Source organism: Oryzias latipes, chromosome 2 (assembly GCF_053564925.1).
Source record: "Oryzias latipes strain Hd-rR chromosome 2, Olatipes_Hd-rR_3.1".
Taxonomy (NCBI): domain Eukaryota; kingdom Metazoa; phylum Chordata; class Actinopteri; order Beloniformes; family Adrianichthyidae; genus Oryzias; species Oryzias latipes.
Genome location: NC_136238.1, coordinates 27,007,830 through 27,025,318, shown reverse-complemented (window position 1 = coordinate 27,025,318; position 17,489 = coordinate 27,007,830). Strand labels below are relative to the sequence as shown.

At 45.1% G+C, this 17,489-nt stretch overlaps 2 protein-coding genes across 3 annotated transcripts in view; both read left to right on the top strand.

The window, feature by feature from the left end:
- The window catches only part of LOC144987124 (uncharacterized), a 319,301-nt gene that overhangs the window by 69,252 nt on the left and 232,560 nt on the right, over positions 1–17,489 (top strand). The window lies entirely within an intron of this gene.
- Positions 230–2,788, top strand: LOC144987248 (NLR family CARD domain-containing protein 3-like). 2 transcript variants are annotated; one of them, XM_078936427.1, is made up of 3 exons: positions 230–343; positions 779–834; positions 925–2,788. In XM_078936427.1, the coding sequence occupies exons 1-3, from the start codon at positions 276–278 to the stop codon at positions 2,715–2,717; spliced, it is 1,917 nt and encodes a 638-aa protein (XP_078792553.1). In that variant the 5' UTR covers positions 230–275; the 3' UTR covers positions 2,718–2,788. The 2 variants fall into 2 exon arrangements, with proteins under 2 accessions (XP_078792553.1, XP_078792545.1); XM_078936419.1 differs by having other exon boundaries at positions 922–2,788.

The window sequence follows — 17,489 nt, the reverse complement described above, 5'->3', positions numbered from 1 at the left end:
TTCTGCTCTCAGAATTTCTCCATTTCTACATGGAGAATTGGAATCAGCTTTTCTAGAAAAAAGTCTGGATTGACTGACAGAAAATGCTGAAAGCTGGAAACTGTTGATCCAAACATGTCATGTTATTCCAGACTAAACAGCTCAGTCTGTGTTCATGTCAAAGTCCATCAGCTGTTCATGAAGAAGCAGATCCTCCAACACTCTGATGGTTTGGTGTTTGCAGAGGTCAACAGGTCCCACAGAGAGTCCAGTCTGCAGCCTCCAGCTGTGGATCCATGAAGAGTGACCGGTCCAAAGATCATCCTCCAGAGTTCAGAACTGAACCAGAACCTTCAGACTCACAGTAAGAAGCAGTTTCTAGTGAACAAAGCAGAGTTCAGCTCTCAGCAGGAACAACAATGTTCTCATCAAGAACATCAGCTGATCCATCCAGGAAGGTCAACCATCTGCTGTGAGCGCTTTAGGTCTGAGAGGAAAGAAAAGAGTTGGACAACTCTGGAGGACACAAAGCTCAGTGTGTGAGGATGAAGCAAACAGCTGAACTTTTCTCTGAGCTCAGTCCAGACATGAGCTCCAAACACAGCTAACACATCATTTAGACCTTCAGATGGACTAGATCTGCTCTGGTTTCACCTGGAAACACATTTGCTCACATTCAGCACAGTCTGGATCCCAATATCTGAGTCTGAAGATCAGAGAGGATCTGCTCCATGATCAGAGTTAGTCTGGAACTTCCCACTGACTGCTTTGATTGTTGTTCACTAACGTTTCTCCTTAGTGTCCACAGAGAGAAGAAGAGGAGCGGACCCCAGTCTGCAGAAAGACCCAGAGCTGGTGAGTCAGAGCCTGATCATCTGCTGATGGATTCTTCTGGAAACATGTGGAACACTCATGAAGGAGCTTTCTTCTCTGCTCTGTCAGCAGATGTTGGTCTGCAGGAGATGTTTGGAGAACATCAGATCAGTCTGAGGAGCAGAAGTGAAAATGTGGCTGAAGGAACTGAAGAAGCAGGAAGAGAAACGCTCCTCAACAGGGTCTACACTGAGCTCTACATCACAGAGGGACTGAGACCAGAGGCTCACACCCAACATGAGGTGATGCAGCTGGAGACCACCACCAAGACCAACCAGCTCCATGACACTGCAATCAAGAACCCAGACATCTTCAAAGTCCTCCCTGACCAACACAGATCCATCAGAGTGGTTCTGACCAGCGGAGTTGCTGGAGCTGGAAAAAGCTTCTCAGTGCAGAAGTTCACTCTGGACTGGGCCGAGGGCTTGGAGAACCAAGACATCAGTGCTGTGGTTCCTCTGTCCTTCAGGGAGATGAACTTGATCAGAGATGAGCAGCACAGTCTTCTCACTCTGATCCAGCTGTTCCATCCAACACTCCAGAAGATCCCAGCAGAACAGCTGTCTGTCTGCAAACTTCTGTTCATCTTTGATGGTCTGGATGAAAGCAGACTTTCTCTGGACTTCAACAACAGTCCGCTGGTGTCTGATGTCACACACAAGTCCTCAGTCAACGTGCTGCTCACTAACCTCATCCAGGGACATCTGCTGCCTTCAGCTCTGGTCTGGATCACTTCCAGACCTGCAGCAGCCAATCAGATCCCTCCTTCATGTGTGGACAGACTGACAGAAGTCCGAGGCTTCAATGATGCTCAGAAGGAGGTGTACTTCAGGAGGAGGTTCCCAGATGAAGAGCTGTCCAGCAGAATCATCTCCCACATCAAGGGTTCCATGTCCCTCTACATCATGTGTGAAGTTCCAGTCTTCTGCTGGATCACTGCTGTGGTTCTGGAGAACCTGCTGACCACAGAGCAGAGAGGAGAGCTGCCCACCACCCTGACTGACATGTACTCCCACTTCCTGATGGTCCAGACAAAGAGGAAGAAGAACAAGTACCAGCAGGAACATCAGACAAGTCCACAAGCGCTGACAGAGACTGACAGGGAAGTTCTTCTGAAGCTGGGGAGGCTGGCATTTGAACATCTGGAGAAAGGAAACATCATGTTCTACCAAGAAGACCTGCAGCAGTGTGGTCTGGATGTCACAGAGGCCTCAGTGTACTCTGGAGTTTGTACTGAGATCTTCAGAAGAGAGTGTGAGATCTTCCAGAAACCAGTCTACAGCTTTGTTCATCTGAGCGTTCAGGAGTTTCTGGCTGCAGTCTACGTGTTCCACTGTTACTCCAACAGGAAGTTAAAGGTCATTGAGGACTTACTGGAGGACAACAATGAGAACCCATCCCTGGATGAGTTTCTGAAGAGAGTCATGAAGAAATCCCTGCAGAATCAAACTGGACACCTGGACCTGCTGGTTCGCTTCCTTCATGGTCTCTCTGTGGAGTCCAACCAGAGACTCTTAGGAGGCCTGCTGGGTCAGAGAAAGAAGAATCCAGAAACCATCCAGAGAGCCATCAACAACCTGAAGAAGATCAAAAGTGGAGGAGTTTCTCCTGACAGAAGCATCAACATCTATCACTGTCTGATGGAGATGAAGGACCTCTCAGTTCATCAGGAGATCCAAGAGTTCCTGAAGTCAGAGAACAAATCAGACAAGGAACTCTCAGAGATCCACTGCTCAGCTCTGGCCTACACTCTACAGATGTCAGAGGAGGTTCTGGATGACCTGGACCTGAACCAGTACAAGACATCAGATGAGGGTAAACGGAGACTGATCCCAGCTGTGAGGAACTGCAGAAAGTTCAGGTGAGTCCAGAAGTGATTGTGATGATAAATCAGATCAGTGTTCAGATTGATTTACAAAGAATGAAAGCTTTGAAAATGATTCAAAATAAAAACATGAAAGAAGAAAATCAGTTTGTTCTCAACACTCATATGATCTTTTAGCTAAAGATCAAAGAAGGATCATATTTGTCCAAATGAAATCCAATCCAGAACCTTCTGAAAGGTTTGAACCCAAAGCAGACGGTCCAGAATGAAAGGATGTCTTCATTTCCACAATGTCAGTCATTCTAGAAGCACATTTTTAAAATGCTCTTTCTTCTGTTCATCATCTTCTTTCTAGAGAAATCATTGATCTGTGAATGAAACAGTTTGATCACTAAAAGAAGAAACTGAAGCAGAAACTGATTCTTTTTTCTGATCCTTTTGGTTCCTTTATTTCAGTCAACCATCATCTGCATACATACAATCTCTGCTGAAGATCTGAGTCCAACACACAGCAGTGCAGATAGAAAATCAGGGAAATCTGTCTGAAATCTGATTTTTCGTGAGCTTGTATTGATCTATTTATCCTGTTCCATTGAAAGGATTCATGTTTTAGTCGTCTTCTGTTTTTCTGGATTCTTATTTCTCTGATGTTTCTAGAAAAATCCGAGAGTGTTAGTACAAGTTCAACAGAAAATCTTCTGGATCTAACCAGGCCTTTGGAATCTGAAAATGTAGTTTCTGTTGTTGGTAAAGTTTTCTTGTGAAAGCCCTCATTGATCAGACTAAAACAGCAGTCTGGACTGCAGAGTGAAGCCTAGCATCACAGCTAACTTGTAAACCTGCACAGGTTCTTGTTCCTCCATACGCAGGTTCTAGAATCCAGTGAAGAAAGTCCAGACGTACTTTGATTCACCTACATGGATTCAGCAGGTGACTTTGAAACAACTTTTGCTGTTTTGTCATAGTGTGGCTCTGGAACCATGACAACCATGATGTTCCTAAACAAAGCTAGCTAGCCATCAGCAGTCTGGATTCAGCTTCTTCTGTCCGTGGAACATCAACAGCCTCATTGTTTGATGTGTTTGTGTGAACTGTGAGGAGCATGATGACAGTTAAAGGTCAGAGTGATGTCAACAAACAGAGATCTCCCTCTGATCACATTATCAAAGCCTGTATGTTGAGCCGCATGTTCTAAAGGGAATGAACGAGTCAAAGAAGCTGTGAGGCAGAAATGACAGAGAGGAACCTGAAGGAGGTTCTTTCATCCACTCTGAAAGGCTGAAACTCCTGCAGCTCTGCTTTAGAACAGGCTTTCTGAACTCCAGTCCCCAAACCACCAACCTGCATGGTTTCCATCTTACCTGCTGAAACACACCTGACTTAGCTCATCATGGAGTTCTACAGAGGTCGGATGACGAGTCAGGTAGGTCAGGCAGGTGTGTTTACGCAGAGAAGCAGAAAAAGCCTTCAAGATGGTGGACTGGAGTTCAGAAACACACAGACTGAAGCTGTGGCTGTTTCTGAAGGTCCCCACCAGAGACAGACCATCATACTTCCACCGCATGCAGCTGTAGGGACAAGGAGAGGAGCAGGTATCAGCAGCAGCTGTGGATGCAGACAGTTGTTCATGGATCTGTCAGCACAGAGAGCTGCATGTTAGTCAGTGACTGCACTCATGTTCACAGCCATGCTCCAGCTGGTCCTGAAGGAGACGTTGTCATCGAAACAGGTCTCTCATAGCTGAAAGAAGCTCATCTTCAGGATCAGACAGGAGAAGATGCAGATGTTGTTCTTGAAAAAGAACTCTGCTGTCTGCAGAGTTTGATAGTAAAAGAACAACAAGGCTGAGTCATCATTCCACAGAGTTCAGAGGAGCAGAGAAGAAGCACTTTAGTGTCAGTCAGCTGGTAACAGTCCCCGTCACCAGAATGTGCTGTTTCCATGACAACATAAACAGCTTCAAGAAAGCATCAAGTACAGATTTAGAAAAGCTCTTTGAGAATAGAAACAGTCACTTTAGCCCAGGGGTTTAAAACTCGCGGCCCACGGCCTTTTTGCCACCCCGCCTTAATATGAAAGTTTAATGTTAATGCAGCCTGCCAGTTTGTATGAATGACACTTTTTCAGTGTTGAGCGCGGAGCTGACGAACCAACCAATTACAGTGGGGTATATGACTCTTGGGGGCGTGACACTGACCGGGCCTGAAAGCAGGAGAACATTTAAGGCAGGACACCTGACACCCCCCTCCCCGAACCACATTTAAGACTTTCTTACTTTCCTTTTTAGAACGTATTTATTCACTCGTAATGTTCTAAATACATGCAGTCCGTGCTGAACCTTTCTCTGGGCCGCACAGACCCGGAGGAGGGTAAAGGTTATGGTTACAGTTAGGCTCGGTTACAGTTGTAACCGGGTACGCGCGGTACGCGCGGCTGTCACTGCAGCGTACCGCTCCCCCAGGAGATGGGCCAGCTGAAGAGAATAAAATAATTTAAAGTAACTATTGATTGAAAAAATGCTACATACATTAAAAAATATTAAAATTAAAATAAAAGATATGATAACACAGATCATACTTAGGGGGAGAGGCATACTAAAACAATTGAATGTTAAGGACTACTTCCTGTTCGCCTTCAGTCTTGCTGCAGCTTCACCTTCAACTCACCCCCCCCCCCCCCCCCCCCCCGGCCTGGTCTCGCTAACGATCCAGACGGGGCGCTGGTTCATCTTAAACACGTCTATCGTTGCGTGGTCCCCACATATTTAAAATGTGTCTAAGGCCAAAGAGATTGAAAGTGTTAAATCACCTGAATGATCTTAAAGCAGATATAGCTCTGCTGCAGGAGACCCATTTATCTTTATCAGCTGGTCATCTCCTGTGCTGTTCCCAGTATCCAGTTATGTATTCTGCCAGTTTCAACTCCAAACAAAGAGGAGTTGCAGTTTTGATTAATAAAAATGTTACATTTACTCATAAGGATACAGTTACTGACCCAGAAGGCAGATTTGTAATCATTAATATATCCATTCAGAATAAGGACTTTTGCATCGCCAGTATCTATGGCCCTAATGTTGACGACTCTTCCTTCTTTCACAGATTCTTCACCTCACTCTCAGCTCACTCTGACTCCACAATCATAATAGGAGGAGACGTCAACCTGGTTTTGGACCCTGAACTTGACAGACTCAGCACAGCAGCAAATCAGCGTACATGGCAGTCTGCAAGTATTCTAAAGCAGTACATGAATGATTTGGGTCTCTGCGACGCGTGGCGCTCATGTCATCCAAGCACTAAGGGGTTCACCTTTTTTTCTCCAGTTCATCATTCACACTCTCGTTTAGATTATTTATTAGTCAGTAACTCCCTTTTGAAAGAAATTAAAAGTTCCAACATTCATCCAATTATTATCAGTGACCATGCACCAGTTTCTGTTACTATTTCAAGGGAAGTACCCAGACCCTCGGGTTCAACCTGGAGGTTTAATACATCTCTGTTAAAAGACCAGGAATTTATTGAATTCTTTAAAAAAGAGTGGGCAAACTTCTTAGAATTCAACAATACTTCTGAAATATCACCAAGTATTCTTTGGGAAGCAGCAAAAGCAGTCATGAGAGAGAAAATCATCTCTTATTCAACGCATAAAAAACGCAAAGAGAAAGCAGATTTATTAGAATTAGAAAATAAAATAAAAACTCTGGAGACTGCTTATGCTGCTTCTGCACAGGAATACATACTGGGCGACATGAAAAATTTAAAGCTACAGTTAAATGACATCATCAATAAACAAACACAATTCCAGATACAAAGGCTTCGACTGGAAAGATACGAAAACTCAAATAAATCTGGCAAATTTCTAGCTAATCAGCTTAAAATTAATAAAGAAAAATCAACAATCACTTCTATTATGGACCAAACAGGGAATGTCACCCATGACCCTGTAAAAATTAATAATGCGTTTAAAGACTTTTATCAAAACTTATACACTCGACAGATCAATCCATCAGAACAAAGCATCAACTCATTTCTCAACAATATAAACCTGCCCAAGTTAAACGAAGATCAAATCACAAATTTAGACTCTCCGCTCTCGCTGTCTCAGCTTCATGAAGCTCTGTCACTTATGCCTAATGGTAAAGCACCAGGGCCTGACGGCTTTCCTGCAGAGTTTTATAAGGAATTCTGGGAACAACTGGCACCAACGTTTTATAAAACGGTAAAATTTATCAATGAAAGCCAATCTCTACCACCTAACATGAACTCTGCCAACATTATCCTTCTTCTAAAACCAGAGAAAGACCCCACGAGTCCTTCAAGCTATCGCCCCATTTCTTTAATTAATGCAGATGTAAAAATTATCTGCAAAGCACTAGCACAGAGAATAGAAAAAGTCACTCCTCACATAATTGACTTTGATCAAACTGGATTCATCAAAGGCAGACACTCGGATGATAATGTCCGCAGACTCGTTAACATAATAGACTTTGCCACCATCAAAAACCAGGAAATGACTATACTATCACTGGATGCTGAAAAAGCCTTTGATAGAGTAAACTGGAAGTTCCTCATTGCTGCCCTCCATAAGTTTGGGTTTGGAGAATCATTCATCAATTGGATCAAAATATTATATCACAACCCCAATGCATCAGTTAGAACTAATAAACAGACTTCCAACAGGTTTTTTCTTGGAAGAGGAACTAGACAGGGTTGCCCACTCTCCCCCTCTCTTTTTGCAATATTTATCGAGCCTCTAGCTGCAGCAATAAGACAGAATGAGAGTATTAAAGGAATTAAAACCAAACACAGCCATCATAAAATTAGTCTCTATGCAGATGACATATTACTGTTTTTAAGTAATATACATTCTGTAAATGAAACGGCAACAATCATTAATGAATTCTCTTCTATATCAGACTATTCCATTAATTGGAATAAATCTGTTTTATTACCACTGAACAGTAATGCGGAGCAAGGACTCACAATACCAGTTAAAACAGGAAATATCAAATATCTAGGTATTTATTTTTCCCCCAAAATATCAGAACTGGTGCAGCTAAACTACACCCCATTACTGAAAAACATACAGGACGATCTAACACGCTGGACCAACCTGCCTTTGTCCCTTATGGGCAAGGTAGCCACAGTAAAAATGAAAATCTTACCCAAAGTTAATTATCTCTTCTCAATGATTCCCACACAACCGCCATTAAAATGGTTCAAAACATTAGACTCATCCATATCAAGCTTTCTATGGAACAATAAACCTGCAAGAATTAGTCTAAAAACTTTAAAATCTGCAAAAAGCTGTGGAGGATTAGAATTACCAAACTTCCACAAATACTTTCTTGCAAATAGATTACAATATATCTTAAAATGGTTAAAAAATAATCCAGAAACTAACTCATGGTTAGACTTGGAACAGGCGTTATGTGGAAAGATCAACCTGTCAGATCTTCCATTTATTAGCCAAATAGTTAAAAAACAGGATTGTTTCAAAAGTATTAATATAAATGCCACTTTAACAGCCTGGTGGGAATTTCTCAAAATATCAAAATCATCAATTCAACCGTGCAAAATGACACCCATCTGGAACAACCCAGACATCCTCATAAACAAAAAAATTATCCACTTCCCAGCTTGGCAAGCAGGGGGCATAAAACAACTAGAGCACATAATTATTGATAGAAGATTCATAACTCCCCAGGAACTTCAAGACAAACATGGAATATATAACTTCTTGGAATATCAGCAACTTAAATCAATTATTACTAAAAAGTTTAAATACAGAGACAACGATTTAAAGCTACCAGATGTAGTTACCACTCTGATCAATTTCTCAATGAATAAAACTCTCTCCAAAATATACAAACTTTTATGCAATTTAGATAACAATATTTCACTTCCGACAACAAAATGGGATGCGGATTTAAGCATCAGCACAGATGAAAGTTTTTGGTCAGAACTTTGTCTAAACACCTTTAAAATGACAAAAAGTCCAAATCTGCAGCTAATCCATTTCAAAACTCTTCACAGAATTTACTACACTGGACAGAGGATGTTCAAGATGGGTCTCAGTAACTCAGACATTTGTCAGCACTGTGACAGTAATCTACCCGACAATTACATGCATGCACTATGGTTCTGCACGCCTGTCCAGGCTCTCTGGCGGCAGGTATGTGCCGATCTATCAGTCTGGCTTAAGGTTTCAATCACAGCTTCACCGTCAATTTGTGTGCTTGGTGACATGAGTGCCATCGATGTAGAAGGAGGATTAGCATCTATCATTTTCATAACTCTTTGCATTGCTAAAAAAACTATTTTAATAAATTGGAAAAGCAAAAAAAAATATAAATATAAGTCAACACAGAAATCTGCTGCTTGATCATATCAGCTTGGAAAAAATGTCAGCCCAAAGTTCAAGTAACTTCGAAAGAATTCGGTCTCTCTGGTCTCCCATAGCTAACTCCGTGACTTAGGGGGTGGGGGGGGGCCTGGTCGTCGCTGCTCCTTGCCCTTCTGCCGTGGGCCGGGGTGGGGGTCGGGGCCTCCGGTGCCTGGCGGGGGTTGTTGGGGGCTCCGTTGGTCGGGGGATCGGGTCCGGCGCCTGGGTGTGGCGGGCTGGGGCGCTGCGTGGTCCTTTGGGCTTGGGTGTGGGGGTGCGTGGTGGGGGGGTGGGGTGGTGGTCTGGCCTGGCTTGGGGGGGTGGTCCCTTTGCCTGTGCTGGGGGGGGTCGGCGGGGGGCGCTGCTCGGGGGGGGGGCCCAGCGGCACTGGATGGGCTTCCCATCTACGCCTGGGGCTGGAATCGGCCATTCCCTGGCTCTGGGGCGGGACGGGACAACCCTCTTGGGGCCCCCGGTCGCTCTGGGTGTCCTCCGCTTCGGCTGCGGGGTCTGGGGGGGGGTGGGGTGGGGGGTCTTGTCGGCCCTGACCTGTGGGGGGGCATTCTGGGGGAGGGGGGGGGTCCACTATTGGTACGGGGCAGGGGGGGTTGACGGGTCGGGGTCTCCGCTGAGGCCATCGGCGGTTTCCCCGGCCGGTTGGCTGCCTCGGTCCCGTCGAGGCCTGACCAGAGCTCTTCTAGGGCCGGCGTTTGGGGGTGGGGGCCTGGGCTTGCTCCGGGGGGGGGGGGGGCCGGCGCTTTCTGGCTCCTCTCTCTCTGTGTGGGGGGGGGGTGCTGGGCCTGGGGTGTCGGCGCCTCCAGGGGTGGGGCCCCTGGGCTGGGTGGGCCTGGCCCCCTTGCTGGGGGGGGGCGGGGGACAGCTGTTTGACCACCGGGGGACAGTTTATCAGCTGTCCCCAACTTACCCCCTTCCTCATATAACCTCATAATAGGGTGAGGGGGTGGGGGGCTTAGCCTGCGATGAGCCTTGGGGGGGGGTTTACTAGGCAGTGGCCCCCCTCCTATGGTTGCCGTATGGAGTGGGCCCCCCTTCTTTCGGTTTTATTTGCACCTTAGACATGTAGGGCCCTTGGTAGGGGGGGTGCTTGGACATCACTGCCAGCAAGCAGCGGATGTCCTCCTAGCACCCTACCCGCCAATTTTTACCGCACCTTAGACATTTAGGGCCCCTTGGTGGGGATGGTGAGGGGACGTCACTGTGAGTAATCAGGAGATGTCCCCTTAGTGCCCTACCCGCCAATTTTAACTGCACCCCCCTTAGTACACACCCCTCCCCCCTCAATATATACATCCCAACATAAACGCACACACATGCACACACACACCATCTCAAACACACATACACGCACACACAATTTGCAAGGAAGGTGGGACCTGGGTCCATCTGTCCCCTGCCTCTTCCCTGGTGGGGGGTGCGGGCCCCCCTTTGCAACGGCGGCCGTGTCCCCGGGGTGCCGGCTTCCTGGGCCCGGCGGTGCTCTCTCCACGCGGTGGGGGAGTTGACATTACATCTGAGCCGGGGGTGTCTGGTCCCTGGGGGGTGGGTTCTGGTCCTTGCTCCTGAGTGCTGGGCCCCGCCAAATTTCCAACTGTGGCCGAGCCTAGTCGGGCCATATTTATAACACCCCTTGTGGGCCCTCTTTTTTTCCCCGGGGTTCCCCCCTCCTGGGCGGGGGCGGCGGGCCCCCTGCCTCGCTCCTCCCTGGACCAACCGTGGGCCGGGCGGATGGTTGCCTGGAGTGCGGAGCGGGTCTCCCTTGGGGGGTCCTGGCTCGTACCTGGGGTTGGGGCGGGGGGATGCCCGGAACTCCTGGGTGGTGGTGGGGTGCTCGTTTGGGGCTGTGGGCATCCTTCTCCGGTGGGGCTCTGCGTTGGGTTCTCCCGGCGCGGCGGGGGGGCTGCTCTCCTGGTTGGGCTGGGGCGGCGCTCTCTTTCCCTCCGTGCTTCCCTGGCCTCTGGCTCTGGGGGCCTTGCGGCGGCCCTGCTGGCCCTGGCCTGGGTGGCGGGCTTGGTCGCCCGGGCGGCGGTTGTTCCCTGCCGGTTCCCGTGTAGCGTTGGGGGGATTCCGGCTGCCGCTGCTGCTGCGGTGGGGGTCTTGGGGTGGGGATGGCTGGGCACTCTCCCTCCTTCTTTTCACGTTCCACCATCCATTTTAGAAGAACATAAAACCTCACCTGAGCACTGGTGTTTGCTCACCTTTGCACTAATAGCTTGCATGACTGAATGACTGAAATATTTCACACTAGTTGGTTATCAGGCATAAGTATGCGTGTGAACACTATCTGTTTTGTGTACATGTCGACAGGTGGACATTTTTGCAGCTAGCAGGTGTGTTTATAACATTTGAGTGTGTGTGTGGACAGGCCCCGCCCTTTTTGTACTGCATTTGAACCTTACCATAATGATTAACAACCAGTAAACTTGTTGCTTTATGCTGCTTCATGGTCTTATCCCCCTTCCCCTCCTATTATCACCCCCTACCCCCCCCTCTCTCTAGCGTCCCTCTCTCTTCTTCCCCTCTTTCCTTTTCCGTCCGGTCCAACACCAAAGATTTTCAGACATGATTGAAATTAATAAAGTTTGGCCTCAATTACAAAAGGGGTTTATTCAGACATACCTTTGGTTTGTCAGAAGATTAATAACCCCTCTTGTTAAAGCAAAATATGTCCAACACAAGAGGCCCTCAGCTCTCGTCTGTCTGCCCAGCTGTTGGACAGGACAAGTTTAAAAAAAAAAAAAAAATGTGTCTAAGACTACATGTTGTTGCTCACACGTGTTTAATGTTAAAGCCCCATTTGCTGTCACGCATGTAGGTGTGAGACATAATTGATCACTAAATACAAAAACCACCGGACACATTACCCAAAATGCAATTTTTTGTAGTCATTGGGCGGGTTGCAGTCAGCGCAGTGCTAAATTTCCAGCTGCGTTCATTCAGGTTGGTGCCTTGCTCCCGCCCCTTTCTGGTGATATTTTTGTGATGATTGACAGGTTGACATGTTGGAGCAAAAACAAAAACATACGTCACACGCCTGGGGGGTATTCCAGAAAGCAGGTTATGCTAGCTCCCACAGTAAGTTTGAGGCTAAGGAAGTTGATAACCTCAGCTTTCGGTTCCAGAAATGGAGGTATGTTTCAGGGTAGGTCAAGTTGCCATGGCAACTCATGCTCTGAACATAACCTGGTCTGGAGCAGGTTTAGTTGAAGGTTAGTTTGTTTACAGAGAGGTGAAGCAGCATGGCGTGTCCATTTGAAGATGATTTAGTGGATGAAGAAGCTCAGATAATACTTTTTCCACCATGAGAGGGTGATAAGACCACATATGGATGTTGGAAAGAAAAACTTTTTACTTTGATCTAACTTAATTATTTGCTTCAGTTAAGATAAATAATTTTTTTGTTTAGTCAGTTTAAAAATAACAAGTAGTTTTCAGACAGTTATTTTGCTTTCATTCAAATTAATTCAATTAAGTAGGTGTAACTTTGGTGCTGCTGTTAGATCGGCACCGCCGATAATTCCCTTTGCCTGTCTGGACGAATTTGGGTTTAAGTGTGGGTTTTTGACCAAATGTGTTTAGTTGTTTAGCTGTTTTACTGTGTTTTGCCGAGTTATTTTGTCCTACTTTGCCAAGTCTCTGCACCATGAGGGAGAGGGAGGGAGAAGATGATGAGTTTATATAGCACCCTTACAATGAAGCGGCATATTGTCAATGTCAGAAGATTCCTTAATGAATGAATGCACTTAACACTTACTCTTTTGTTCCTTTTATTTTTATAAAAATGAGGATCTGCCGGCTCAAACTTAGACATATGAGAGTACCGGTAAGTTCATTACGATGGAAAAATGATTACTTGAATTGGAGTAATATGACATTTAGTTAAATAAATAAGTGAATTTGAGTTGTATTAACAACTATTGAGTTTTATAGACGTAAGAAATTAGGTTGAATAAATTTAACTTGTTACCAATAGAAGTAATTCATTTAAGCTGGCAAAATTGGATAGGTTTTATATATATATATATATATATATATATATATATATATATGCGTCACATGAAAATGGAAACAAGATCAGAAATTCGTGCATTTACTTTGTCTGTTCTTCTACTACAAGCAGAAACTCTCTTTTGCCGATGATGCAGCCGTGTTACTTTTTTGATGGACGTATAATCTTCATACGCCGTCATTAATCTCAGACTCCGTGCACTGAAGTATAGCGATTTCTTTTTTTCTCCACACGTTTCCATGGAGACTCCGGAATTCGGCTGTCAGGACCAGGTCTTGAGGACCAACAAAATATGACAGACCCAGGAGTAAGAACTTCAGAGTTTATTTGAGGACCAGAGCAGGCAGGATGATGGCTGAAACTTGACACCAGAGGGCGCTGTGGCAGACTTGTGGGTGATGAGGAATGAGAGGAGGAGGGGAACGGAGCAGAGTCCAGAGCCGGTCTAGGAATGAGGAAGTCCGTGAACACAGAGTTTTGTAGATGAGGAATGTCTTACTGCTTGGTATCTTGAGAGAGGACTTGGCAGTGAGAAACTGGAGGTCGCAGACAGGTAGGTTGATTGTTGAAAGCTTGGGGCGGGCAGGCAGGCAGGCAATCTGAGAGCGTGGAGCAAAAAGCAGGCTTGCAGACAGACTGAAACCACAAAGCATGAGTAAGCTGGGAATCAGGCAGAAGACTTGACATTCCAGCAGTAAGTGGAGCTGCATGGCAGCAATATATACTCAGGTGAACAGGTGGAGTGAATCAGAGGTGACGAGCAGCAGCTGGGGGGGCAGGGCAACTGCTGTCATGACATCGGCGATCTATTGAGAATGTCTTTATGTACCTCCTGTGCACGAGCATTAACCCAGGGTTACTAAGTCGAGCGTAATTACGCTAACTCATATCCGGTCTTTTGGAACCGACATACCTAGAGTAAACAAGTTCAGGCGGATTTCAGCCGGAGTTCAGGGTTAAAGTCAGGCTAGTTTAAACATGCTTCCTGGAATACCCCCCAGGTGATCTGTGCAGCGTTTCGTCCACCTGGTTGATCTCAAACATGCTTATTGTGCATCTTGGCTGCATCTATTTGGTGTCGCCAACATGAATTTCCATCCGTTTTGGAGCCTTTCTTTGATCTCAGGCATCTGTATCGATTGTACTGATCTCCAGTGAACAGCCCCTGTTCTTTTACGAACAACAGTTTGAACGCAACTGTGAAAATATAGGCGTGGCTGACCGGCTGCTCTACCATAACTTGTGACCAGGGTTTAAATGTGGAAAAAGTCATGAGAAAGAAAAATCCAAAAATGGTTAATGAATTTTGTTTCTTCTTTACTGATTTGTGGTTTAAAAAGTAAATTAAAAAAAAATCAACACAGTCTCAAAATTGGGAGCACATCCTCTCTGACTTCTCCACCTTCAATTTTAAGTAAGTACAGTCCAAATCCAGTCCAGATTTACTGACAATCATATTCAATCAAACTGAGGGTCCTTAACTGTATTGGAGGAAGTGCTGCGAAGTGTCCAGCAGTAAGAAGAAGACAAAAGAAGCCGTTTTCAGAAGAACCATTGATGGAGGTTACAGAACTGTAGAATTGGAGAGGATGTTTAAATCAGAAAACAGCAGATATAGAAGACTGAATAAACAGAAATGTATTACTGATTTATTTACTTATTGATTTTTTTATTTACAAATTTTATTTGAATGAGAGTTTTATAAGTATATTTTGTACGGAAAACAGTTACAAATAGAGTATAGTTAATAGTATAGTACATGTTCCATACAAATGTATTGGCTCTCAGAGACTCACAAGTTGCGTGTGTGCGTTGAAGTTGCGGCCCTCCCTCAGCTAGACCCTGCCTTTAGTGGCCCCCAGGTAAATTAAGTTTGAGACCCCTGCTTTAGCCTCTTTTGACCAACAAGACCTTCTGGAAAGTTCTGCCTGAAGGTTGGTGCTGCTGTGGTTCTGTTCATGACAGGAGACGTGGACCTGAGGAGGAAAATGGATTCAAAGTTCTGCAACAGAACAGGAAGATGAACTGTTGTTGTTTACAGCTTCAGAGATAAATACATGAAAATATCATTTTGGAAATGGAAACAGAAAACACTCAGAAAACTGGATTGTAACCAACATTTAAAAACTGTCAACATTCAACCATCATCATCATCCTCATGGTCAGTCTTTGTGATCCAGATGTTCTACTGGTAACTTTGGGGTTCAGACCTCAGATCACTGACAGACTGAGGGCAGCATGAAGCTCCATGGAGCTCCACCTTCCCTCCTCCAGCTGCAGATGAAAGAAAGATGAAGGTCTGAGAGAGACTGATGAGGAGGACTGTTTCATGATGAAGATGAAGCTCTGATGAAGAGAGAAATGTCCAACTGGAAATTCATCACAGCCTGAAATCATCATAGATCACTTGTTTCTGTCTTTCTTTCTCTTCACAGACTTACTGGATATTGTGGACTGTCAGAGACTGACTGTGAAATTGTGGCCTCAGCTCTGAAGTCCAACCTGTCCCAACTGACAGAACTGGACCTGTTCAACAATGATCTGGTTGATTCATTCGTGACGGTTCTGTGTTCTGGACTGGCGAGTTCAAACTGCAGACTGCAGACTCTGAGGTCAGAACATTGAAGCTGCTGGTTGCTTCATTTCTACATTTGTAGTTCTTCACTGAAGCTGAAAGGTTTGGATTCAAAGATTTCTGGATTTTCCACAAATTGAACATCTTTGATTCTTTGAAGAGTCTGCAGTGGAAAAAAATCAACTGCTTAGATTTTCTGTAGAACAAAGAGGTTTCCATGGTACCAAAAGGTTCAGCTGTTGAAACATTTGACAGATTTATGAGTTGAAAGAGTCAGAAAACAAACAAGAACTCAAACTAATGACAGACTAGTCATCCTGATCAAACCTGCCTGAAAGCTGACCGAGGTCAAAGTTCAAATCAGACATAGCAGAGCACGTGAGCATGCACCTGCACACACACACACAGACACAAGTGCGAGTCCAGACTAGAGAGGAAAATCTGAGAAAGAAGGAGAGTTTTGGTGAAAAAATGAAAGAATTGAGTAAACCTACAGAGATCTGTAGCTGCATATCGGTTTAATGTCAGACAGTATTTTCAAGGACCAGAGTCTACCAGGTTTAAGTTGAAGTTTTATGTTTTTTATTTATTTATTTCCAAGTTCATGTAAAACCTATTTTTCACAACAAAAGGTTTCTGATGATTCTTCAAACCAATGAGCTCTGGGCCAATGACGGGTGTGAAATATTAGCATATTTTCCAAATATTGAAATTAAAATCATTGTGTATTGATTGTTTATTCAGGAAAAGATTAAGATCAACAAAGTTAAGAGTAAAGAGGTTATAGGATTAACAATATTTGATAAAGGATTAAATGCAGAATCTAAAGAGAATGAGTTTAGTGTCAGCACGCTGCACCACAGCAACACTTCTGTCAGAGATCAGTGGTCCAGATGTCTGAATCTCTCAGTCTTTTGTTCTCTCCAATGGTTATCTAGACTCCTTCTGAGGGTGTTCCTATGTGTGGATCAGTTTCCATGGGAACCAGAGTCTGGGAGTCAGAAATTGGACTTTATTTTTATTTTTTTAACTTGTTCTGTCCAACAGCTGAGCAAACAGTTTAGAAATAAAAAAGAAACTGGACATCAATGTTAAAATGAAATATTTATTGTTCACATTTAGATTTTGTTTTTATATTTAGATATACAGATGATACTTTATTTTTCATTGTCACTGGTACAGCAAAAATTTGAAATGGTAAATGGTGTATACTTATACTTATATAGCGCTTTTCTACCTACAAGGCCCAAAGCGCTTTACAGTCACAGACCCAGTCACCCAGTCACACACACGTGGCGGCTCCACTGCCAAACACAGGCGCCTGCTACCACCAGAGGTAAGGTGGGGTTCAGTGTCTTGCCCAAGGACAATCGACTCATGGGCGTGCAAGGCGGGAATCAAACCTGCAATATTACAATCATGGGTCGACCACCCTACCGCTGCACCATGGCCGACCACACACACAAGCAAACAACACATACCCAACACAAGGAAAGTGGGGCCTCTGATATTCTGTCCCTTACCCCATTCCTGGTGGGGGGAACCAGGCCCTCTGCAATGGTGGCTGTGTCCCTTGGGTGCTGGCTTCCTGGGCTGGGCAGACCTTTCTCCACGCAGGGAGAGGGATCCCTGAGTCCTCTGGTAGGACCATGAACCAGGGATTATATTACATCTGAACCGGGGGAGTAGTCCATGTCCCTGAGGTGCAAGTCTTGGTCATTGCCCTCGAGCCTCTGCCCCATCCAAAATTCTAGGGTCGGCAATGTTAACCACGCTCCTAAGGGACCCGCCCTTCATACGAAAAACTCTGGGCACCCCTGATCATTTAA